General features: G+C 44.5%; 1 protein-coding gene across 1 annotated transcript in view; it reads left to right on the top strand.

Annotated features, from left to right (window-relative positions):
* ABCC3 (ATP binding cassette subfamily C member 3) overlaps positions 1 to 25224 on the top strand; it is a 624389-nt gene that overhangs the window by 470664 nt on the left and 128501 nt on the right. Inside the window, exons 20-21 of the mRNA XM_086930544.1 lie at positions 1934 to 2039; positions 24316 to 24466. Of these exons, the coding sequence (XP_086786670.1) occupies positions 1934 to 2039; positions 24316 to 24466 (257 nt within the window). The remainder of the gene's footprint in view (positions 1 to 1933; positions 2040 to 24315; positions 24467 to 25224) is intronic.

Raw genomic sequence — 25224 nt, 5'->3', positions numbered from 1 at the left:
AACAGTACTGGGATCTAATCACATCAACACGTGATAGAAAATTATTCCACCAGTTCAGAGTGGGAACATTACCCACTAAGATTTTTACTTCGAAGTGGTCGAATTCGGATGCAACTAAAAGCAACTGTCCTTTTTGCCCGGACAGGGTAGAATCCTTGGCCCACATTCTTTTTGCATTCCCAGCGTATAGAAATCCCAGGCGATGTTGGTTGAAACCAATGTGCTCACTTCTGGGTACCAGGTCTGGCTGGTCATTTTCTTTGCAATCCAAGGTGGTGTCAATTCCATCTAGTCTTTCCAAACTAGCAGGATCCATAATCTCCAACACTTCTAGTTCAACATAAGGTACACCCGCCACCTGTCCCTTCAGCGTGCTGCTTTGCCTTGCTATAATCTTCACACACTTTTTTGCACAGGTCATACCACCTTTTTTTAATATCAGTTACAAGATGTTTGGTATTGGAGATGGCATTTATCTTTTGCAGAATACTGTCCCGGATACCCTTTTTAATGTGCAAAGATGTACGAGGGGACTGTGTACCAAATAGAACATCATAGTTTTCCAGGACGTTGTTAACAAGCAGTTCCAAAGATTGTTCAGAAAATTTGGCCTTTCTTTTTCTAAATAGATTTGCATTAGCCATGAATATAAATAGATTACCTTCAGCCGAGTAGCCTCTATTGCAAAAACTGCTCTGCTAAACAATCTTCTGAACAGAAAAGTCTCTCTGTTATCTTCCTGAACTGGGCTTTCTAGCTAGCAGCAGTTAAATTAAAAATGATTTATTGCCAGCAAAGTTCACAGGCCGGATGATCTTTCAGCACGCAAAAATGCAAACACCCTGGCATGCTTTGCTTTTAAATCCACAAATCCGACTCTCCAAAAATAGGCCATCAACACATTTACGACAACTTCTAATTATTGCTAGGCAAGCTCTTCTAAAATATCTACAGAACACCAACTCCATACCTAGGACTTAATTGTAACCTTCAAAATAGGTTCATAAATAACCTTGCACTTTCCATGCTAAACTGTCGAAAGATAAATGGAGATAATTATTTGCACTTCTCTTTAAACAAAATCAGCGCCAATGGGTCTAAAGATCACCATATTAGAACAAAAGTTTATAGCATGAAAGTTTCCATAATAGGCTTCCTTGGTTTACTTCCAAGATGTTAGATACTATAAACAAATATCTTAAAGATATATCAAGATAAGCTTTCTGAGTACGAGACATGGTATGTAGTGTGAACGTTACCACAATAACCTTCCTTGGGCTAATTCTAAGATGTTTGAGAGATACATAAAAGTATGCCTTTTCATACCTCACTCATAAAGCCTGGATTGACCAACCTCTCCACAACATCTCCTCAGTTTGTGAGTTTTGCAAGCAACTGAGAACATGGCTCTTCACCTAGACTTCAAATTCTACCAGTTTAGATCCCTCTTTCTTAGCACTGGAATACCCTCCCGGTGAGTTGTGTGCCCTACAAATTAACATGATATATTATTGCATAACCATGCGTAGATACTAATTTTCTGCAGTGAAGATAAACAAAATGAGACTAGGCTTCTCATAGTTTAAAATCTACATTTTCTAGCAAACTATGCTTGGAAATAAGGTAACACTATGGGGTTATCTCATTCCCATGAAATATGTGTTTTTATATCACTGCATTTTGTGCAATAACAACATCTAAAGATACACATTTATAATATGTATATTGTTTGGTAGCCGTTCAGTAGATGTTAATTTCTTATCATTACAATATTGTTTGAGTCCATATATTGTGATCTTCTGCAAAAGGTTCAAGGCAGAATTAATTATGTGTTGTCTGTATTTGTAGCTGTAATGTGAAATTGTTTATCGTGTAATTTCATGCTTTCATTTGTGATATGCCTGTTAACCCCTGATCTGTTTTTCTTTTGCAGTTTTAGAAGAAGAAGAATTCCTACTAGCTGAGGAAACACTCAGCAACCATATTGATTTGGCGGATAATGAACCTATGGTAAATGAAGCCCGAAAGCAGTTTATTAGGTAAGAATACAATCCCGTCAGATTTTGGGGAATCTTCGTTCTCTTCTGTTTTCCTGACTGGACTCGGTTTGAATACTTTTTAATCAATAAGGAGTCCTTTAAAGACTATTCGTGTCTACAACACATAACGGTTCATTGATCTAAAGGATGAGGCATTAAATGTATGTAAATAGGAACAAGAGTATGTAGAATGGCAACAAAGAGACTTTTTTCAAAACAGAAATAATGCTAATAATACATATTGCAACAAAAATGCATCGCACATAAGGCAAGAAAAATATTTCAGACCACTCAATTTGAGCAAATTGTTCCTATCAAACTATTGCACTCGTTTTAAATTAGCCAATTTTCTCTAAACATTCACTCTCCAAAAGCTCTTCTAGTCCTTGCCTGCCTTTGTTACAACTGTAATTTCGTCAGTGGTTTCCCATGGTGTTCTGTTATCCACCTCTTCCAGGTGGCCTTCATATCCTACATGGCATAGTTATCAGTACGTTAGCCACTTTCTACAATATTGGTCTGGTTTGGCCTTAACAGTCATATTAACCCTTCTAACCAAAGCCACTGACATATCAACAACATGCTTTAAATATAGACATATCGCTTCTACGATAACCTTGAACCATCTGATTTATGTAACTGTGCATTACCTCAAATAAATGTCCTCACATATGTTGTTCCTTTTACCTCAATCAATATTTTACATTCTACTCTGACATTGTTATAGCTAAGATATACGCTTATAAAAAGGTTCTCTTTGCAGCTGTCATTTATGTATGTTAAATTCTGGGTTAGGTGTTGTCCTCAAAAGCCATCTGTCTTGTTCATTACAACAAAAAAAGTATAACAGTCAGGCAGTGTGAGACTTTTGTGTCTATTTCCCATTAGCAAAAAATATCCTATGGACTGTGGCTGCTTGGCAGGCTGTGATTAGAACATGTCCTTGAGAAAAGTAAAATGATTCATGTAGCAGTGACTATTTTGTCTCAATCAATTTTCAAATTAAGCAATATATCTTGTTTTTGTCCATTTAAATCCCAATTTTGCCCGTTTGACATTTTCTTCATGAGTATGTCCCTAGTTAGAGATATGATTAAAATATTCATAGAGGTATTGATTTTCTATTTAATGCAAAGCATAAAATGTTTATTCTGTTGTCTTACAAATCTGCAGTCCAGTAACTTAAGAGCCACAATTATATTTCCCCCAATCTTGTACAGCACAGAATTGTTGAAATTAATAGTCCTTCACATGATGCTGCGCAAAATGAGTAAACTGAAATATTACCTACAATTACAAATCTACTAGCCCCACATATAATAAACATGTCTCCTCCTTGTCTCACTTTGAAATCCCATTTCTAACGCAAATAAAATATGTTTATGCCTCATTCTTCCACATCGCCATCTGCATACTGTAGCCACATCCATTCCTATTAGGTTATTGTATGAAAGAGTCCCTTTTTGACATGGTCACACCCACTTTTTGATTCTTACATGATGCGATTTCGACTGAAAGTGCACTGGGTTCCTGCTAACCAGGTCGCCAGTGCCAGATTTCTTCCCTAAAACTGCACAATTGTTCCCCCAATTGTCAATACCTCTAGCACCCTTTATAAGGGGGAGAGTATGTGACCCTAACGGCTAGGGAGGTCAATCTCAAATCTGCTAACCAGTTCTCCGGTGCCAGATTTCTTTCCTAAAACTGCACAATTTTTCCCCCAATTGTCAATACCTCTAGCACCCTTTATAAGGGGGAGAGTATGTGGCCTAATGGCTAGGGCGGTCAATCTCAAATCTGGGGAACCGGGTTCGAGTTTCGGCAATGATGCTCAACCACCTATGATTGTGCGCAAATAACTTAATAGCTCCGTGCCTAACAAAAAATGAATGTGTCCTTGTGAAACGCAACTTGTGATCATTTAAGTCACTCCGATACCTGATACCTTCGGGTCAAGTTTGTGCTATATAAAACTCTGAAAAAAAATTGAATAAAAATAAGTCCCTAACAGATGGTACCCATGGTACCTAGGGCCTAAGGTACTAAAGAGGGCCCCCAAGAGCTTCAGCATACATTAGAACACTATAAGGGACTCCTCACCAAACTCATGCAGAGCTGCCATCGCAGGCGGCATGTGTTGGTGCAGACAAAAGTGAAAGCATGCCATGGCAAACATCCCTGTGTGCCATGTCCCCTGACACAGCGGTACAAAAGGGGATAATGGACGGAGCGTTTGAGCAAATCAAACACTCACCCCCAGTCAACTGATCTGGGTTTAATCCATCACCATTCTTTAGCTCACTCAGCCACCCCAGTTCAGACATGGCCATATGCAAATCAGTCTGATTCTGTGCCTCATGGGAACAGTCCAGCCCGAACTGCCAAGCCATGTCTTCCCTTGACCGGAAACAAGCATCCTGGGACTGGTTTCGGATTCATAATCCTCATCAGCCAGGCTATCTTGAATCCAGTGGCCAAGTGAGCAAGGGACTCACATCTGAGCATACCCTGCCAACTTAGGGCGAACAAAGCGATACAAAAGGGGATGATGGATGGAGCGTTTGAGCAAATCAAACACTCACCCCCAGTCAACAGATCTGGGTTTAATCCATCACCATTCTTTAGCTCACTCAGCCACCCCAGTTCAGACATGGCCATATGCAAATCAGTCTGACCCTGTGCCTCATGGGAACAGTCCAGCCCGAACTTCCAGGCCATGTCTTCCCTGGACCAGAAACAAGCATCCTGGGACCGGTTTCGGATTCATAATCCTCATCAGCCAGGGGACTGAGGTGGCAGAGTGGGCTAAAGAACGGTGATGGATTAAACCCAGATCTTTTGACTGGGTGTGAGTGTTTGATTGATTCAGATGCTCCGTCCATCACCACCCCCTTTTGTACCGCTTATGTCCCCTGACACAGCATGTAGTATTAGTGTGTCACCCCTACAACAGACCTTCCAGGCAGGGTGCTTAATATTACATGTAGGACCATAACTGCAAGAGCAGATATGTCCCTGTGCTGGTCAATCCCATTATTGCCAGTACTAGTGAACAGGGACGCCATTTTAGAACATGTCTTGGACAGTGGTGAAAACGAGTGCCCCAGCTACATGATGGCTTCACTAAAAATAGGGATGCTTGGTATCAAACATCCATATTATTAAATCCACACTGATTCCAGTGTTGGATTTATTTATACATGCACCCAGAGGGCAACTTATGGGTGTCCCCTAAAAACCTATCAGCCTCAGGTATGATGGCTGACTGGTGTCTGCCAGCCTGCAACCTAAGACAGATTTCTGAACTACCAGGGTGAAGGCCTGTGGCTCACTGGTTAGAGGCGGCAGACCCGAGAGCAGAGGACGGCCCGGGACCAGGGTTCGATTCCCGGCGCGGCAGGTTTCTGGACCAGGGTCAGCGGACTCGATAATTCTCTCGCCTCGGTGCCCACTCTGATCAGCGATCACACTCGGCAACTCTGGGCATTAGCTTGCCTCATCTTCACTAACGGCCCCACCAGACCGCCGGGGATGCCTGGTCTCACCCTGGAGATACCCATTAAGGGACCATCTCTCAGGGAAGCCAGGAAGGGTTTCGCAGCGGTCGAAGCGCCTTGGGACCCTCCGGATAAGTAGTGCGCTATATAAATGCCTATACATTTACATACATACATTTACATACATTTGCTCACACGAGGTTAGAAACAAAGCCTGCATGGGAAGAGGGTGTTCACAACCCCTTTCTCATGATGGCCTACTCCTGGCTTTGAAATTCGAATCTGTCTCCCACACAGGAGAGAAAACTGACCCCCTTTGTCTAGAGTGCTTGGGCACCTGGACTTTTGGGAAAATTAGCTAGCGGGGTAAGGATGCCCACCCCCAGGCTTCTACCACCCCCAATGTGGCCTAACCTGATGTGGGTACAACTTTTCAGAATTCGCCATCTTTGAGTTCGTATACTTTGAAACTCTGTGACAGGGACATACCCTACTCCCACAGGAAGTGCTCATAAAGGGTGCGTAGGGACCCCAAGGGTCAGTAGCCCATAGGCTACCACCCTAAATTCAGTATTTAGGGGAGCCCCTGGCACCAGGAAATCAGATCCCTCTAACCTGCATGACAGGGAAGAATGTGAGGAGTCGCATCCTGCAAGAACTGAAGCAACTGACCGGTCTCCAACTCTTCCATCCTGCCTGCTGACTTTGACAATTGCACCAAAAGGCGACTTGTCCTGCAGCTGCTGAGTCCCCAAAACTTAGCAGACCTGCCAGCACTTTACCCAGGAACCAAGATCTCTCAAGAGGTAGAGGGTGTGCTTTCCTGCAACCTACAGGAATCCAAAGTCTCCTATGTGGGCTTCGTGGCCACAGAAATCCGGAACCTGAAGGCACCACTGCACCTGTCACTCCAAGACTGAGTTGAAGTGTGCTAATGTGGTCGTCGTAACCCTCCAGAGACCGAGTCCACCTACGTATCCCCCAGTGAACTCTCAGACTTCGCCTGCAGTCTCTGCATGCAGGCCACCTCTACCATGACTGCTCCTGTTAAGATAAACCAGACACCTAAAGAGACCTCTACACCCATCGCCAGTGGGCTGATGAGAAGAGAACAAAAGGTACCCCTATGTCCCCAAGCATCATGACGCCTGATCCCCCCTGTTGGGTTAGACTAACTGGCCTCCCTGTCCAAGCCATGCAGCCCCATTACATGAAAACTGATCCTCATACGTCTTAAGTGCTGGAGATAAGTCCTGCAAGTCGCTGTACTGTACCTGAATGCTATATTGACTTTTCCTCCCATAGGATAACATTGCTGCTTCTAAAAATTGTGGGCTTTTTGAACTGAAAAACATTTCTATTCAAAAACCTTCTTACCTGAACAAATTGCTTCTGGTGCCTAAAAAAATATATAGATGTTTGTTATTTTTATAAATTGTTCTGGATCTCCTTATTGAGTCATTTGTCTCATTTATTGACCAGTATGTGTATTTGCAGATGTCTAGCACTCCCGGAAGATGAGTTTAAGTGACTAAATAAGAGTTTGGCGGTGTGCAGCCAACCCCGTGGTTGAACCGCTCACCAGATTAGGAGTTTTCTCTTGTTTTAGGTCGGTTCTTTGGCATTCTTATGGCAGTGCCTATGAAAAAAAACTCTTCAAAGTCAGTACCTACATGGTATGGACTGGTTTAGTCCATGCCGTGCAGATACTGGGGGTCACAACCTCTGCCTACCTGCATGCACCCCGTGGTGCAGAGGCACATGGGGACCATGTAGGGTCGCACTACTATGAAAAGTGTGACGTGAGGAAACTCGTTATATGCTTGGCCAGTCCACAGAGGTCCCACCAAGCATATTGCAGCCTCAAGATCGCCGCCTCACTGCCAGGAATCTCTGATCCCTGGCGGTTGCGGTGGTCCTACTGCAGCCCGACTGCCTTGGTTGTAACAGGGCAGTTGGAAGACTCGACCGCACTGCCTCCTAGCAGAGAACCTTGGGATTGTTAGAGCAAGCCCCTGTCCACTTATAAGGGAACCCCTGTACTATTTGCACAAAATGTCTCATTTTGATATATCATATAAAGGACCAGCTTACTACTGTTATTACATTATCAACTAAGGTATCATGGTGCTGAAGTGGTTAACAATTGTTGAGAAACAAATATAAAGCAAGTTACTGAACCAATAAGCTAGTTTTTAGAGCTCTTCTAAATTGGAGACCTTTTCACAAATGGTGGCCTATAAGAAGTTTGTCAGCTGCCTGCCTAAGCCTGGTTAATTCTTGAAACTGCAATATGATCACAGATTCTTTAATGTTACGTATTGCAGTAAGTTTTAGGGTTGAGACAGTAAGAGTGTGCACTAGCCCTTGCATCTCACTTGCGAAACACTTATATCCAAAAAAAGGCTAGGCTTGCATGGCACTCTTCTTTATAGTCTTGTAATTCAGCACTGCAAGCTTAACATCATTGCTGTTCCTCTCTGTGGAGCAGGGACCAAGCACTGATTGATTAGACTTAAACAGTGCACATCTGCTGCTCCTGATGGGATTGAAGTACTATTTTGTTCTTATTAACTTCCAGTCCCCTGCAAACAGAAGGCGTGTGACTGGCGAAAACGTACCCAGCAGGACAAACAAAATTGCAGTTTTATTTTCTATAGTTATCTTTCATTTATTTTGCCAGGTCTTCTTTACTCGCTTTACTCTCATGTGTTCCTTTGTTTTTGCTTGAGGGTGCTGTTCTCAAAAGATGAGGGTTATCTAATTGCATAGCAACATTGTTTTTTTCTTACATATGATTTCTGAAATGATGCTTTAACACAAAATAGTGCAATGGACCCCAATCCATCCCATTCTAATCCATGTCAACCCAACCCACCCTACCTCACCCCAATCCACCCCACTCAATCCAATCCACCAGCCTCCAAACCTCCCACCCCACCCCACCCCACCCACCCCAATATGCATCACTCCAATTTGCCTACTCCAATCCAAAACAATCTTCCCCACTCCAGTCCAATACAATCGGCCCCACTCCAATCCAAAACTGTCTGCCCAACTGTAAAACAGTCTGCTCCACTCCACTCCAAACCAGAACAATTTTCCCCACTCCAATATAGAACAATTTGCCTCACCCCCACCTACTCCACGCAGAAAACACATGCAAAATGCATCCCAATCTCTTCAATCTCTTCACTCTGCCTCACTTTTTCCATTTTCCTGTAGGAATCAGGGCCCCTTCTGCTGCCTACATTGTCTCCAAATATTTGTCTCCCCAACCCTCCTTCTACCCCTACGTGTGAGCCCACACCACCCAAACACCTCCTCCCAGTCCCACTCATACACAGATCCACAGGCCCTTGGTAAAGGGACCCTCCTCTTCCCACCTGAGATCCACAGAGTAGATCATAGATACTGCCGGATATTATTGTATATCCAATCACTCCCCCTGCCCACAGCCCCCCTATCCCTGCTACCTGCACCCAGTCTGATAGCCAACATTCACCGCCATCAACAGTAGTAGATGAGGGAGAAAGACGTATCGCTCGCTAACAGCACCTCTTCCCCCACACTCATGCCCCAGGACACACTCCGCACACACGCTCCCACATCCATGCAAACATACACAGACTCAAAGACCCCTTCACAAACCACGCTCCCTTGCCCAGCTAGGCGGAAGCAAATCCCCCCAGGATCCCAATCGCCTTCCACCATCCAGGGATGTGGCCAGGCGCAACCAAGAACTATTTGGCGGTGATATAGGGTGAAAGGATTCGCTCCCAGAAGTATGAGTGCTGGATACCCCGTAACTTATCACCTACAAAGAGATACTGAAACTACTGGACCATATACCGTTACGTTCCTGGACAGTAACACACCCCGCATAGCATACAAACACATGCCAATGATCACAAACTCAGAGGTCACACAGCCTTACCCTCTCACACTCTTGCCTTGCCCTCCCCTTCAGGCAGATGCTCCTTTCCCCAGCACCCCCCCCCCTCTGAGCTGGTCTCCCATATATCTCCTATGCTTTCTTGTTACTAGGATACATGTATCATCCAAATTATTGTTACATTTGGCTATTGTATTTGATTGTAGGATGATGATTTCTCATGTTGTATATTCTTATCACTCATTAATAAAGTAATACTATGCGGAACAATGTGCCTCACTCCAATCCAAAACCATCTGCCCCAGTCCAATCTAAAACAATTTTCCTTACACCAAAACAATATTTCCCAACACAATATGCCCCACTACAATCCAAAACATACAATCTGCCCACCCCAATCCAAAACAATCTGCCCCACTCCTATCTGCCACACTCCAATCCAAAATAATCTGCCCCATTTCAATTCAAAACAATCTGCCCCACCCCAGTCCAAAACAATCTGCCCCACTCCAATCCAAAACAATCTCACTACAATCTGCCCAACTCCAGTTTAAAACAATCTGCCCCACCCCAATCCTCCCCACTCCATACCCAAGGCAAACTGCTCCACTCCAATCTGCCCCACTCCAATCCAAAATAACCTGCCTTACTCCAATATGCCCCACTCCCCTACACCTGACTCCAATCCGCACACTCTAATTCAAAACAATCAGCCCCACTCCAATCTGCTCCATTCTAATCCACCCCACTCTAATCAGCCCTACTCTAATCTGCCCCACTCCAATTCAAGACAATCTGCCCCTCTCCAATCCATCCCACTCCAATCTGCCCCACTCAAATCCAAAACAATCTGTCCACTCCAATCCATTACAATCTGCCCCACTCCAAGCTGCCCCAGTCCAATCCAATAAAATCTGTCCCTCTCCAATACAAAGCAATCTGCCTCACTTCAATCCGCCCATCCCAATTAGCCCCACTCCAATTGAACACAATCTGCCCTTCTCCAGTATTCCCCATTCCAATCCACCCCAATCCAATTCACCTCACTCCAATCCAATCCACCCCACACCAATCCACCTCAATACAGCTGAATCCAATCTACCACACTCCAATCCAATCCACCTCAACTCACCTCACCTCTCCCCAATCTAATCCACCCCACTCCAGTCCACCACAATCTGCCCCACTCCGATCTGCCCTACACCAATCTGTCCCACACCAATCTATTCCATACAAAAATCCAAAACAATCTGCCCCACTCAATGCAAAACAATATGCCCCACTCAAATCCAAAACAATCCACCCCACTCCAATCCAATCCAATCCACCCCACACCAATCCAATTCACCCCAATCCTGGAAAATCCAAACTACTCCACTCCAATCCACCCCACCCCACCCAATCCACTTCAGGCGAATCCACCCTTCTCCAATCCAGTTCTCCCCACCCCAATCCAATCCAATCCACCCAATCCAATCCACCCCTCTCAATCCAATTGACTTTAATCCAATCGATTCCACCCCATTGCTATTCAATTTACCCCACCCATGCCAACCAAATCCACCCTAATCCAATTACCCCACTCCAATTCACCCTACTCCTATCAGCCTCGCCCCATTCCATTCTACCCTTCTCCATTCCATTTCCCCAAATCCAGCCAATCCAACTCCAGCCAACCCCACTCCACCCAGTCCATTCCAATACACCCCAATCTAAACCACCCATCCAGTCTAATCCATCCCACTCTACTCCAATCCACCCTGTGATGTGATGTGATGCGGAATTTATATAGCGCACTATCGCTCCACGGAGCATCTTGGCGCTTTGACTCCACCCAGCTGAAGGTGTCCACAGCTGTACTGTCCCCAAAGGAAGATAGATTCACATAAATGCTTTGCATGTTGGGTCCGACAGGCTATATATCCAAGTTTTCAGGGATTTCCTAAACCCTTGTTCGGGTGTGATCCCACGAAGCTGGTGTGGTACTTTATTCCACGCCCTAGCGCCAATCACTGCCAGGGATTTACCTCCCTTTGTCGCCAGTCTAAATTTAGGGACAATGAGCAGGTTGGCTGTAACGGACCTAAGATTACGAGAGGGGTGGTATCGCGCAAAACTTTTGCGAAGATACATCGGACCATGCGTGTGAAAGGCCCAAAAGGGAATGGTCAGGACCTTAAATAAGGTGCGTTTGTGAATTGGGAGCCAATGGAGGGCATCTAGTGCAGCAGAGGCCGAGGACTTTCTAGGCCATCTAAGTACCAATCTAGCTGCTGCATGTTGGACCATCTGAAGTGTGTGCAGGGCCGATTTGTTTGACCCTGCATACAAGCTATTGCAGTAGTCCAGTCTTGATGTAATTAACACCACTGCAACCGTGCCTCTGGCTGCAAGGGGGAGCAGGTCAAAACATTTTCTGAGGCCCTTTATGAAACAGGCGCCTGCTACCTCCCTTGCTTGCTGTTTAAATGAAAGGGTGTGATCAAATTTGATCCCTAAGTTTCGTGCTGCCTTGATTGTGTTTGGCGGGGCTACCGCATCCTCTGGCACCACATCTGAGGACACAAGGGGTTGTTAAATCCGAACGGTAGAATTTCCGTTTTGGCGGAATTACACTTTAGGTGATTATTTGTCATCCAAGTGAATGTCGCAGATAGGCAGTCTTTCAAGGTCTGTTCAGCATTGGCCAAGTCCTTATCTAGGACTAGGACTAGCTGCGAATCATCAGCGTAAGCAATAGTGCTGATGTCAAATGAAGAGATTAATGTGATCAGGGGGACCATGTAAAGATTAAAAAGTGTGGGGCTCAGACTTGAGCTCTGCGGTACCCCTGTCTTCAATGCCTTTTCCTCAGAACAAAACTGTCCCAACGTAATTACCTGACGCCTATGTGTCAGGAAATTTTTGAGCCACTCTAATACGGTGCCTGCTAAGCCGCATAGGCCAGGCGATCTAAAAGGATAGCATGGGACACTGTATCAAAAGCTGCAGACAGATCTAAAAGGATCAGGACAGCCTTCTTGCCCTGATCCAGCGCAGCTCATATGGTCTCCGTTGTGAACAGCAGGGCCGACTCCTTCGAATGATGGGCTCTAAAGCCTGCTTGATTAGAATGAAGACTGTTATTCTCTTCTAGGAATGCCGTAAACTGCTTATTTACACAAGTTTCCGCCAATTTGAAAAGGGCTGGAAGAAGCGAGATGGGGCGCAAATTGGATAGATTCGTGGGGTCCTGTAATGTCTTCTTCTGAAGCGGTCTTACTGCTGCGACTTTCCATTGTTGTGGAATCCCCCCCGATTGAAGTGATGAGTTAATAATGGAGTTTATTGCAGATTGGCCTCCTCTATTATAGCTTTTAACAGAATCGGGGGACAAGGATCAAAAGGAGATCCTGACTTACCCTAATCTATCAAATCCAATCCACCCCACCCCAGTTCAGTCCACCCCACTCAGTCCAATCCCTACAGTCCACCACACTTCAATACACCCCACTCCAATACAAACCAGCCCACTCCAGTCCAATCCACCCTAATCCAAACAAACCCAGCCCACTTCAATCCAATTCAGCCTACTCCAATTTGTCCAACTCCAAACCACCCCTTCCCAGTACACCCCCCTCAGGTCCAATTCACCCCCTCCACTCGACTCTAATTCACTCCACTCCAAACCACCCTACTCTAATCCAATCCACTCCACCTTAAACCAGTCCAGCCAACCTACCCCAGACCAATCTAATCTACCCCACTCCATTGCACCCCAATCAAATCCACCTCACCTCATTTCAGTCCACCCCACTCCATGCCAAATTACCCCATAGAGTGCACCAACTCCAATCCGCCCTACTCAATTCAACCCATTCTACCCCAGTCCAATCCACCCCAATCAAATCCAAACAAATCCACCCCACTACCTTAATCTACGTCAACCCACTCCACCCTATTCCACCCCACTCTATGCCACCCACTCTAAGACACTGCCCTTCATGACACTGTACTCTACAACACTCTTTGCCAATAAACCACTTAACTCCACTCCCCTCTTTGCAACTCTATGACATTCTACTCCCCCTGCTACACCCTGTGACACTCTATTCCAACAAATCTAGTCTACAAACCTCCAAATCCACTCTAGGATATTTCACGCCACTAACCTTGAGCCATACTAAACAGCAGCTACACTTGTGTACAACATGGCAAAAACACATTGCCAAAGCCAATAGCTCTTGTATAGGTGAGACCTATTGACTTTGCCAATGCGTGTTGCTTCAGCTAGTGCTGGCCCACACAGTAGAATGTACAACATCCCATATATATTACTTTAAGGTCCAATTTCATTCACAATAGCAGCCTCTACAACTAACCTAAGCGTTCAGAAATACCATCAAACATTTTTCATACATGCCCAAACACTCTGTGCTATTTGCAATTAACCAATGCCATTGTTTAGGTAGTTCATAATAAATGTTATCACAGTACTCTTTCTTTGATACCAGCAAAGACATTCATGGCTTGAACTTGATGCAGAAAAGAAGGATACATATAGAAGGGGGCTGTACAGAATCCTCAGCTGGAAGCTACAGTTTTTGGTTACTGAAACAATTTAGACTACTCAGGGTTTACCTTCAAACTGCGTACCTGACGTAAGCCAATAGGTAATTATCCAATCAATACCCGGACAATCAGGAACTATCATGTTGATTGATGAGTAGTAAGCACCTCAATTTTAGTGGCGTTCAATTGAAGAGTATTCAACTTCATCTTGTTTACAATTCTGCCATGGAGCTTTTAGGGAGTAGGACCTTTATATATTATAACAAAAAGAGGTATGCTGTATAAAGGTTCCAGGTATCCCTTATGAGTGGACAAGGGCTTGCTCTAGCAATCCCAAGGTGCTCTATCTAGGGAAGTGTGGCCGAGTAGCCTCAGCCTTATCAGAGAGGAGGGTTAGACATTTGTTGCACCCAGAGTCACTAAATGATGCACACATCCAAAAAGGAGATTCACACCAATTTGGATAAATAACAGGTATCTTTATATAGAACTTTGTTCTCAGGTAAGTACTTTTTCGTATTAGAATTTTTACAGTTTTAGCGATGTTACCCATCGGTGTGTTTTTACAAGAAATACTATGCTATGGGAGTTAGAACATTTATTGCATACATATTCTTGCAATATGTTTCCGTTGGACCCCTTTTGGTTGTGAGGTGGTGGAGAGACAAGGACCAAAGTTCCACCAGCCGATCTGTAGTATCTGCCCTGGTGAGTCCGGATGCAGAGGTGCTGGATGGTTTAGTAGCATTGCACCCTACGCGGTAGAAAGAAGGTGGGGCACCTGGAAATAGGCTGCAAGGTAGGACTTGGAGACAAGTCTTGGCGCTCCCAATGGGGGGCGCTGGTCATCAGAGTCTTGGAAGCATGGGGGAGCAGTCAGTTTTTTAGGCTTGGGCTAGGCGACTTGAGTGCACAGTGTTTGTGGTCGTCTTGCTCTTGTGCGTCAAGGCGCTCAGGCGCTCACTGCTGTCGTCAGGGGGGAATGCCACCTGTAGTGAATCAGTATTATGGAACAAAAGTGAGATTACGAAGACAGGCTCTTCTATGAATGTGAAAAACACAGCTTCAATTTTAGACATCACAATGCACATTCCATAGCTCCTACTGCTGAGGAGAAATGCAATCAATTACAGCGTGTCTAACGTAGAAGATATGGACGTGGCCACCACTGCAAGCAATGTTACATTACCACCACCATCGTTATCTCCACAATAATTTCCCCCACTGCCATTATCACCACCACCATTACTGCTACCAACACCACCATTGCAAACATCAGCATCGCCAATATCGCTATTGCCCCACTATCACCACCACCATTATAATCTCTCACCTATCACCGTCTCCAACATCATCACTATCACCAGCATTACCAACACTTTCAAGGACGTCACTGACACTATTACCACACCATAATTACCAACAATATGACTACCACCACCATTATCAGTAGCACTATTGCCACCAGTATAACCATTCCCACAAACACCACACTATCATCTCCGCCATTACCAAAAACACTACCACCAGCATCATGGCCACATCACCACTATAATATAGGTACAACTGGTCCAGGAATGTTTATTGTTACGCACCTCAGTGGTACTCATGCTAACATTTTCATCACTAATACGAGTGCCACACCAAGACCACTACTACTTCAAGCAACACTACAATGGTCACCAGCATTATTGCCACATTTTGCCATGTTTGTGTGGATAAAAGCAATGTGTGTTCGACGGTGTTATAAGAGCGGTGATACAGGTATGTGTACAAGTCACTGAGAGGTCGTATAAGTCATAGAAGGGCAGATCTATTGGCTTTGCAAAACGCTTGTTTATAATGTACTTCAACCATTGTCTTCTACAATAGATCCTGAGCCTTCCCCCCTCCCACTGCCAGCTTTCCTTAGGAGTCACTCACCTCGTCCCGCACCACTACTGCTGCTCCAATCGCTTCCAGCAGGGATATGCCAGCACTGTTGCGGAACTTGAGGCTCCGGATCTTCCCCATTGTAAGCTGCTGCAGCATCTTTAAAGAAGACATTCACGTGGAGGCAACCATGGATTCGCTCAGCGAATGCGTGCTCTGTCCCCACCGCAACCAACGAATCTCATGCAAAAACATAGAGTACAGACACACAAATGCCGTTTTTGAGGTTACATGAAAATTTATTTTGAATTCAAAGGTAATATGCACCTCGAGTCTGTTGCAAAATTGAGGATGGCATAGCGATATTCTGTTGTAGCAGACGAAAATTATTTTGTAATCGCTGACCAGCAAGACGTTCACGTGGAGGGAGCCATGGATTTGCTCAGCGCCTGCATGCGCAGTCCCCATCGCAGTCAAGGAATCTCAGGCGAAAACAGAGTACGGACACACAGATGTCGTTTTTGAGGGTACATGCACATAAAATTTCTTGTGAAACAGGCACACTAAGCATTCTTTTTCGGAAAAGCTGACATTACATAAGAGCGCACAACGGAGGGAAGAAACAAGTGCTTGTGTCACGCCGTAAGTAAACGATCCAGTCCCGGTGGGCGGGGCTAAGAGCGTACACGTGCACATCTTCTGTCCGTCCGCGTGCACATTTGGAATCTGCATTGATTCCAAAAGGCCCTCGCATGGCGAGGTCAGCGCATGCGTGCTGCTAACGCCAGGCGAGACCTAAAATGACAATGTGATCAAAACGGAGGGACAGTGGCCTACAGTCTAACCCATCCTGTGTACCCAAGCCACGCCCAAACCCGCCTGATATCTTCTCAGCTTCAATCGGTGCCTGACATTGCACCCCAGTTCTGCGCTCCCATGTATCGCCCTGCTCCAACGGAGCTCTATTTGTCACCACTGCATGGCCCCTCTGGAACTTTGCAGAAGTGTCACTGCTGTTGGATTATTGGGAAGAAGAAATGAAGCCACAGATACAACTACCGGATTTGGGAAATCTAGTTAAATTACTGCAGCATCTGTCAAGTGGTTAAGTTTGTTTTCCAGTCTTCAGATGCACCCGGTTCCCGTGTGCTTGTGGGCACTTTTCACAGAGCTGTCAGTTAGCACTTGTTGATATATCGTTTCACCAGGTTCACTTTTTGTCTGTGTGTATGTTTTTAGGCACGGGGTGTTAACGTGATTTGCCCAGAATTAAGGGAACTCGGACCTGGTTCGTCAGTTCCCGAGTCAGCAGCTCTGTTAAGCCACCTCTCCTCAAAGGTTATTTCCCTGTATTGCGAGTCAGTCCTTTGCCTTCGATGTGCGGTATTTCCCTCTTCTAAGGCTTTTCTGACCCTGCAAAAGGGAGCTAGTTGCTTATGCAGAGCCAGTGTTCATTTGCATGTGCGGGCTGGCTCTTTCTCTGTAAGCAGTCCAGTCTCTTGGCTGGTTGGTTCTTTTTCTATATGCGGTCGGTGCTGCCTCTGTGTAAGATGGCTTTGTTTATTTGCAGGCTAGTCTTTTCCCGGTCTCTTTCCACATGAAAGCCAGTCTCTCTCTGTTGCTCCCTCTTCAGATCAGTTATTTCCCTGTGGGTATTGGGCCCTGCCTGGTGGTCCTCCAACCGTGCAGCACCTGCACTTCCTTCTGCAAGATGGCCTCCACAGTATGCAGCTGTGGCTCTGTTCCGTCAGTGTTTGGGTCAGCTATTTTGCTGTTCGGATTGGGCCCTGTCTGACAATCCTCACTTCTACCATGCAGACCTTTTATTTCAATCTACATGGTGGGCCCCTCGTTATGTAGGGAAGATCACTCCTGCTGGGTTTTGGTTCTGCTGTATAGGTGTGTTCAGTGCTTGTCAATGAACGGATCAGGTATGTGTTAGAGTGATTGTTTACCTGTGTGACACGGTTCTGCGTTGGGCCAGGCAATCCTTTCCCTGCCCCGTTCGGTTTCCACCTTTTGCGCTCAGCGCTCCACAATTCCTTTGACATCATTTCCCGATCAAATGGCACTTTTCAAAACAGTCAAAATTATAAATTGCTTACTGATTTACCATGTTAATAAATATTTTACACTTTACTCACAGAGTCTCACAGAGTTGAAGAGTAAGAGATCAAATGATTAATAGTGCTGTGGACTAGCAATATCCTACATGCAGCTTTTTAGGTCGAGCCTAGTGCTGCGCGCATGCACTGATCTGCTCGACTTTATGTAAGGTTTTTCAGAAATCTCACCATACGCTTGTGCATGTGCTTTTAGGTTTGTCCCAGGCTATTGGCCTTTGCGTGCGTCTTTTAAAAAAAGACAGTACGCAATTGGCCAAAGCCTCTTTTTGTCCCTCCCATGTTCACGCCTACGGCCTAATGCTTGCGGTTACGCGCAGCAGCAGCATATGTTTCCAATTATCGCGACCAGACGCGGGCGCGATAATTGGAAACATATGCTGCTGCTCGCAATCCCGCGCGCACACCAGCAGCTCCTGCATCTTGTTGTTTCCGCAGACACCACGTTATACGTCAGGTCCACTTCCACATTTCTGAAATCCACCAGGTCTCCTTAGAAATGGCCCTCGGAGCTGGCAGCCTGCCGAAAAGCAACTGATACCGCCACTTAAATAGCTTCCCAGCAAAGTTGCACATCAACTTAAAAATACTCGGAGACCAACCATTAAAATGTTTTTGTTTCAGTTGCACGACTAACACAAACCATATGTCCGAATGAGCTGCAGAGATCTAGCTTGAAAGCAAACATCTGGATTCGTCCCCGGTTTCAAAACTGAGTGTTTGTAATGATACCGTTTTACAGAATGAAAAAAACGCAGGGCACCAACTTCAAAGCCCTATGTGGACAGTTGCGTCTCCAGCCAGGAGATTGCAAATACCAAGTATTGTGCCAGGAAAAACACGTCACCAGAAGGGCAATCTGATGGTCCCTGGCAGGCTGTGAACTGACCCTGTCCTGAGCTGGCATCAGCACGTGCGGGTCTGGCTTCAGTTTACGCACACACGCTTCTTCAGTGTGGCAAATGGCAGCACATTCAAAATGGCAGCTCCCAAGCCCCTCTCACACCGCTTGGTAAGTTCACTCTTTGTTTTACTGGTTAGTGCTAGGAAAGGATCCACGGCTTCGGAGACTGATATCAGCATCTATGGTGTGACCACAGCCTCCTGATGCAGTTGTTTTTAGAAAACACCTTGCTTCTCCTTTGGGTTGCTTCAGGGTGCTGTCCTTTTAGTAACAGGGTTCCCATGACAACAGGAAGCAATAGGACTTGGAGTTCATTCATTTTTATGTGATCTCCCATTTGTTCCTGGCCCCCATCCTCTTGCTGGATTAGTGAAACACTGGTCTCGGAGGTCAGTATTCGACTCCTCCTAAACTGTAAAGTTCAATACCTTGGGTCCCGTGACGACAGGGATCCACCGCTATGGATCCACTAGTGAGAGTACATTACTCTGGTGTCACTAATGGGTTTGCTCTTGTTTCCACGCAGCTCTCACTTGAGTCCTGGAGCTCAAATGCATTGATGATTGAATGCTGAACTTCATATGTTGCATCCTGCTTTGCTTTGGTTTTGTTTAATGCTTTATTTACCCTGCTTTCAACAGAACAGTTATAAGGTTCTCAAAGGCGAGACCTATTGGCTATGCCAATGCTTATTAAAGGTGGTAAAACATGACGTAGGGCACTTGATCTGACCTATTGAAGATATTTTGCAGCCTGTGAATAAGTTTGCATGTGTGCATTTTATTCTGTGAATTTCACGCACGCAGGGAAGCGTTTTTGAGATCCAGAAGGGTATGTTTGTATTTTGATCAAAATTGAGGCATGTCCATAAATGCCAATGTCTTTAATTTATGTAATTTGAAAAACCTGTAATGTGGTGTGTAAACACAAATTCTTTACGACAAGCAAGACTGGCAGTAACTGCGTCTCTTTTACCGACAGCCTGGCTTCTGGTAAGCATACACTACAAGTATAAAGAGGCACAGTTTCTGCTAGCCCTGCTTGTCGTAAGGTTTTCAAAACACATAAATAAAAGGCATTGTCATTTACAATGCCAAAAGCTCCATCTCTCACAAATGCGAGACATATTGCATTGCAAATGCTTGTTGCATATTCAGTTAAAAAAAAATACATACAAGCTAACAGGTTATTTTCTGTTTTTTTATATAAACAAATCAGTAAAACCATAACAATTGTGCCTCAATTATTTCGTACCTGAATCCAGAACAAGTTAACCACCTTTATCAGGGAATTGTTGACTCCTGAGCCCCACCAGCCACTAGGGAGTGAAGAAAACCTTGAGAGTGTTTGCTAACCACGTTCAGTGATCAGCAGACTGGGACAAAGGACAGGGAGGTGAAATGGCAGGGTTATCAAGGGTGAAACTACCCAGTTCTGCCCACTTGCCGGAGAAGCTGCAGAGAAGGCCTGACAGGCAGCAAGAGCAGTGTAAAGGTACAGGGTGAAGTAAGGGAAAAGAGAGAGGCATGGAATGTAGGAGAGAAGATAAATGTGGAGAGGGAGAGAGAGAATAGGAACAGAAAACAAGAGGGAGTAAGACATAACAAAACAGAAGGAAGGAAGAGAGGAGGGACGTAACGGAGGCCCCTGTAAAACCTGAGGTGCGGGGGGATCACTCCTTCAGGTGCTCCCAAACCCTTCAGTGGGGCCACATCCTGCCCAAGCTGGGAGCCTCATAAACCCTCTTCACATTCTGCATTGGTTGGGGGGCATCATTTTTCGTTATGACACTGGAGAGAGGAGAGTGCTGAAAGGAACATGGTAAGAGGTTGAAAACAGAAGAAAGGGGAGCAAGGGGGACCACTTCCGTGGGAATGTCCCAGAGAGCTGCTGGTCGCTCAGAGCCAATGCCCAGCACAGGGAGTGCATTCAAGATCAAAGCTGGACTGAAAGGAGAAGCAGCAAAACAACTCGTATGATGAAACCCACTAGCAGGATCGTGTGTAAACCGCTGCCAATACTGTGGAATCTGAGAAGCCTTGGCAATATTACCAAACCCCTGCGAGGCCAATAATGCTTGTAAATAAACAGTGGCATAAAAAATAAAAGTTAAATGATTCTTAATGGAAAACAAGGAGGTTTTGGGAGCAGAGCGTGAGCTCACAGGAAGGTTGGGAGAGAACGCGAGAATGTAGAAAAAGTCCACAAAAACACATGGTGCTGAAGGAAGGGGGGGCGAGGGGTGGGGGAGTATAAGACAGAGCAGGTCAGAGAGAGATATGGGGTCCTGATGGGAGGGCTGAGAGTAGTCAGCAAGAGACATGAATGAGGAGGAGGAGGAGGGGCGTGGAAAGTAGGAGCAACAGGAGGAGGAGGAGAAAGGGGGGTGCGGCCATGGACTTCTGCCATGGAGGACTAGCACCTCTCGGGATGTTGTAATCAATCCCAAATTGAGACTTCAACATTAAATTACTCCATACATGAGTGATTTGCTTTGTCACCAATTACCATGTTTAAAACAAATATATCCACTCCCCACCCCCTAAATGAACTATGTGCCAGTTTCAGATAGTCAGAAAAAATCGACACTAGGAAAGGGGGAGAAGATGTATTTTGAACCTGCCCATTGGGTAAACACAGACATTTTAAAATCAACCAATTCAAAACTGAAATAAAGACTCTACATACTTAGAGGTTTGTTGTGTCTGCTGTGTTTGTGCTTGCCCATAAGATGATCCGTACCTACTCGGTTGTAGTACGTAGCTTGACTGCCTGTCAGCATACTGTCCATAACAGCCGTAGCTCTGCTGGCCATACTGTGGTTGGCTTGTTGCGAATACCCCTGCCCCGGCTGGGAAGGATAAGCCCCGTAACTAAACAGAAGAGATGCACATTAGATTCTCTATTTTGAATTGCCAACATAGTAGCTTTAAAAGTAAAAACAGTGAATGAAACTCACACCTGAGCAGCTTGCTGACAATAATGTAAAATTATAACAAGCGCGTGCCTCCATGGCTGCCACAAGCTGCAAGACAACGGACAGCGGGAGGGGGCGGAAACAAAGGGAACAGGGACATGGACAACAGGAAAGGGGGCGGGAGGATGGACAACACGGCCAATGGGAGGGTGACGGGAACAGGAAACTAAAAAGCCAACACTTCCAAACTTGGCAGCTAGTGGTGAACGGCGGTGGAAAATAAACAAGGAAGTAGTCCTTAAATGAGTAGATAACGCTGAGCAGCAGAACTAAACTGTAGTTGGGCGGTGCTGCTTCCTGCGAAACGGAAGCAAAACGGAAGTGACGTTTCAGACCATCAGCCATTGAATGAGCTACATAAAAAGAGCAATGCCAGATTTAACCGATGGCAAGCTAAAAAACAAATATAAACGCAATGGGTTCACCACTAATACTGACTACTTGATGCCTCGTTGAGGCAGCGCATGCGCTGCCTATGCAAGACCTTAAAACGTTGTCATTTACAATGCAATTAGCCCTGACTTTCACAAATGAGAGACCAATTGCATTGTAAAGCTTGTGTTCGTTACTGAGGTTTCCTGGTAATCATTGTATTACTTTATTTCACCACACACTGTATGTTTACAAAGGGGCATTGTTCATATGTCCCACCAACTGGGGGGACACCATTATTATTTTTGGGCTGCACAGAAAAAGCATGTCACGACTAAGTAGCAGCATTTTAAATTATCCACCAGCACACTGCATTTACATTTCTGCAATCACCATGTTTAATTTATTTTTAATTTTTTGTGATCACTCTCTTGCTCTTGTTGTATTTCTACTCCCATCTTTCACCCCCTTCTCTCTCCTATTACACATCTCTTTCCCACAGCATGCCCCCTGCTCTAACAATGTCTGCTTTTCTCTTCCTGTGTGCACCTCAAACGCTGCAGAGCATACATGTTAATTTCCGTAAACGTTCACAAACTTATTTGTAGGCTCCACTTATTTATATATTTAGTTACAGTGTATCAATGATTTAATGTATTAATCTTCAAACCACCCCAACAGCTCAAATACCATGTTTAATGCCAGAACTACAGCCACACAGTGCATTTCTGTAATATGCGATAGTATACTGCATGGCTAGGCGTGACCGATTGCATTGCAAATGCTTGTTATAAATGGTTGCAGCTCTTACGAGAAATTTGGTCAGGAAAGGCATTTAAGATGTGTGTCTGCAATGGATAATTATTTTCTAATCATGGATTTTTTTTAATATAGAGGGCATTAACTCAATCTGATCCTGGCCATGTATAGAGGAGCATTAACTTTTTTCTTAAACAACTTCATGGCAGGCTATCCCACCTTCTTCAGAATCAGTCAATTTTCAAGGCAGTTGCCCAAACATTGAAAACATCTGTCAAATTGGATGCTCTGTGATTCTAATGTCATCGCTTTAGAGTTAGTTACTACCAATTCTTCTGCAATTTCTCATCTAAATATTGTTTGATTGAAAAATGTGATCTGCATGATATTTCTTCTTTATTGTTAGGGTTTGTAGCCTCCTACACATGATTGTGGTTTCAAGGATGTAGTCTTACCTCCAGTGCCATAAAGAGTGTCATATGCTTGTTTGTATAAATGTACCTCTTTAGACCATTACTTTGCCATTTGAATTTACCGATGATAAGCTGGGCAAGGTCATCAACATTTTTTGCTGAAAGATTGGTGAACCTGTGAAGGACTGATGAGGAAGATGATGACCCTTTCTCTGTTTATGTTTATGTTGCATTCTATGTTAATTCTGTGGGTCCAAGCCTTTCTATCTTGCTGCTTTTTCTGCTTATTCCATAGGATAACCACTTCTCAGTATGATAAATGTCCCTTTATTTGAAGCAGACAACCAAATGATCATTCCACCCACACCCGTAGGGTTATTATAAACGTTCCAAAGTCACTATTATTAACTTACGCATATATAGACTCCATAATAACATATTGTAAAAGTAAGTATATATAGGGAAGTTCAGAGATTTACTATTCTTATCTCCTCATCTGCTTGCGTTGATGATGCATTCGTAGTTAATATGTTGGAGGCACAGGAGTGTAATGAGCTTTATAGTCACACTTAGTGATTCCATTCATAATGTAGAGCATTTAAATACGTTTGCAGTGTATGTTAATGTTAATATGTTGTCTCCACTTCCTACTTGCCTCTTAACTACTTCTCTGCACTGTTGATTGCTTAGTCAGTGATTGTTATGTCTTCAGCAGAGTTTTCTCGCCAGGATCTGTGGTTGCTTTGTCTTCTGTCCTCTAATACAATACAATGTTTCTTGTATGCTGAATATATGTTCTTCAATGTATAATTTATTGTGCATTTCAAATGAAAAAAAGATTAGTTTTCAAGGAAAATGTGTATTTATTTTATGACAAGTGACACATTGATGTAACACAACAACTTTATTACAGGCAGATTAGTGTCATATCTGCCGATGGGGAAAACCCCCATGTGATGTCCACAAGGAGGAGGATCTGTGAAAAGAAGCCATCTGAATCTCAGATTGTGAAAAAAGTAGACAATGAAAAACTCATCCAGGCAGAAACTGCAGAAACAGGCCGGGTAAGATGTATTTTCTTTGCCTATTAATGAAAATGGTGTAAACTAAATTTCAGTTCTAGGATGTCAAGCTGACAATGTTCCACTTAATGTGGCAGATACTAGTGAAGCTGGGTGTTCCAGGGTTCTCTTTTATATACCTGAATAAAGTACCTTGCCTTTTCCTCTGGCCTTCTGCCATCTTTCAATGGGGCACTAGCTCAAAATGTGATTTCTGCGGTGCCATTTAGGCTTCCAGTCTCACCAAGCATACATACGTTATTTAACATCCTTGCCCGACGTATTTGAGTCTCGTTTTGCAATAAAAGAGTCCACTGAGCTGTCAATAAAGAGAAACGTTTCTTTGAGTAAGCAGTCATGTCATTAGGAGTAAGCATTATCAGTGATTCAGGATTACTCCTTTGAAGCACCAGTGTTGCAAGAGGAAAACAGCAACTTGGAGCACCAGTGAAGGTGGAAGAGAAAGTCAACACTGATTCCTCATTCATCCCACAGGATGATTAAAGCATCACTGAAGTGCCCGTGAAACAGGATGGGTGGAGCAGCATGGGATGTGTACAACAAATGCTTAACACTACCCTCTGATACAGCCTTACTGCTCGCTCAGACCACCACAAATAGAGAGTAAGGTGCTATCTACTTTTACCTCTTCCTACCTTTGGGGTTCCACTGGACTTTGTGCACAATAAACCTCATTTTGGTACAGTATATACAGAGCCAGCTTCCTACAGTAGGGCTTTAGGATGATCCTTATGGTACAC

The sequence above is a fragment of the Lissotriton vulgaris genome, chromosome 7 (genome assembly GCF_964263255.1).
Source record: "Lissotriton vulgaris chromosome 7, aLisVul1.2, whole genome shotgun sequence".
Classification (NCBI taxonomy): domain Eukaryota; kingdom Metazoa; phylum Chordata; class Amphibia; order Caudata; family Salamandridae; genus Lissotriton; species Lissotriton vulgaris.
This window is presented reverse-complemented; position numbering and strand designations above follow the sequence as displayed.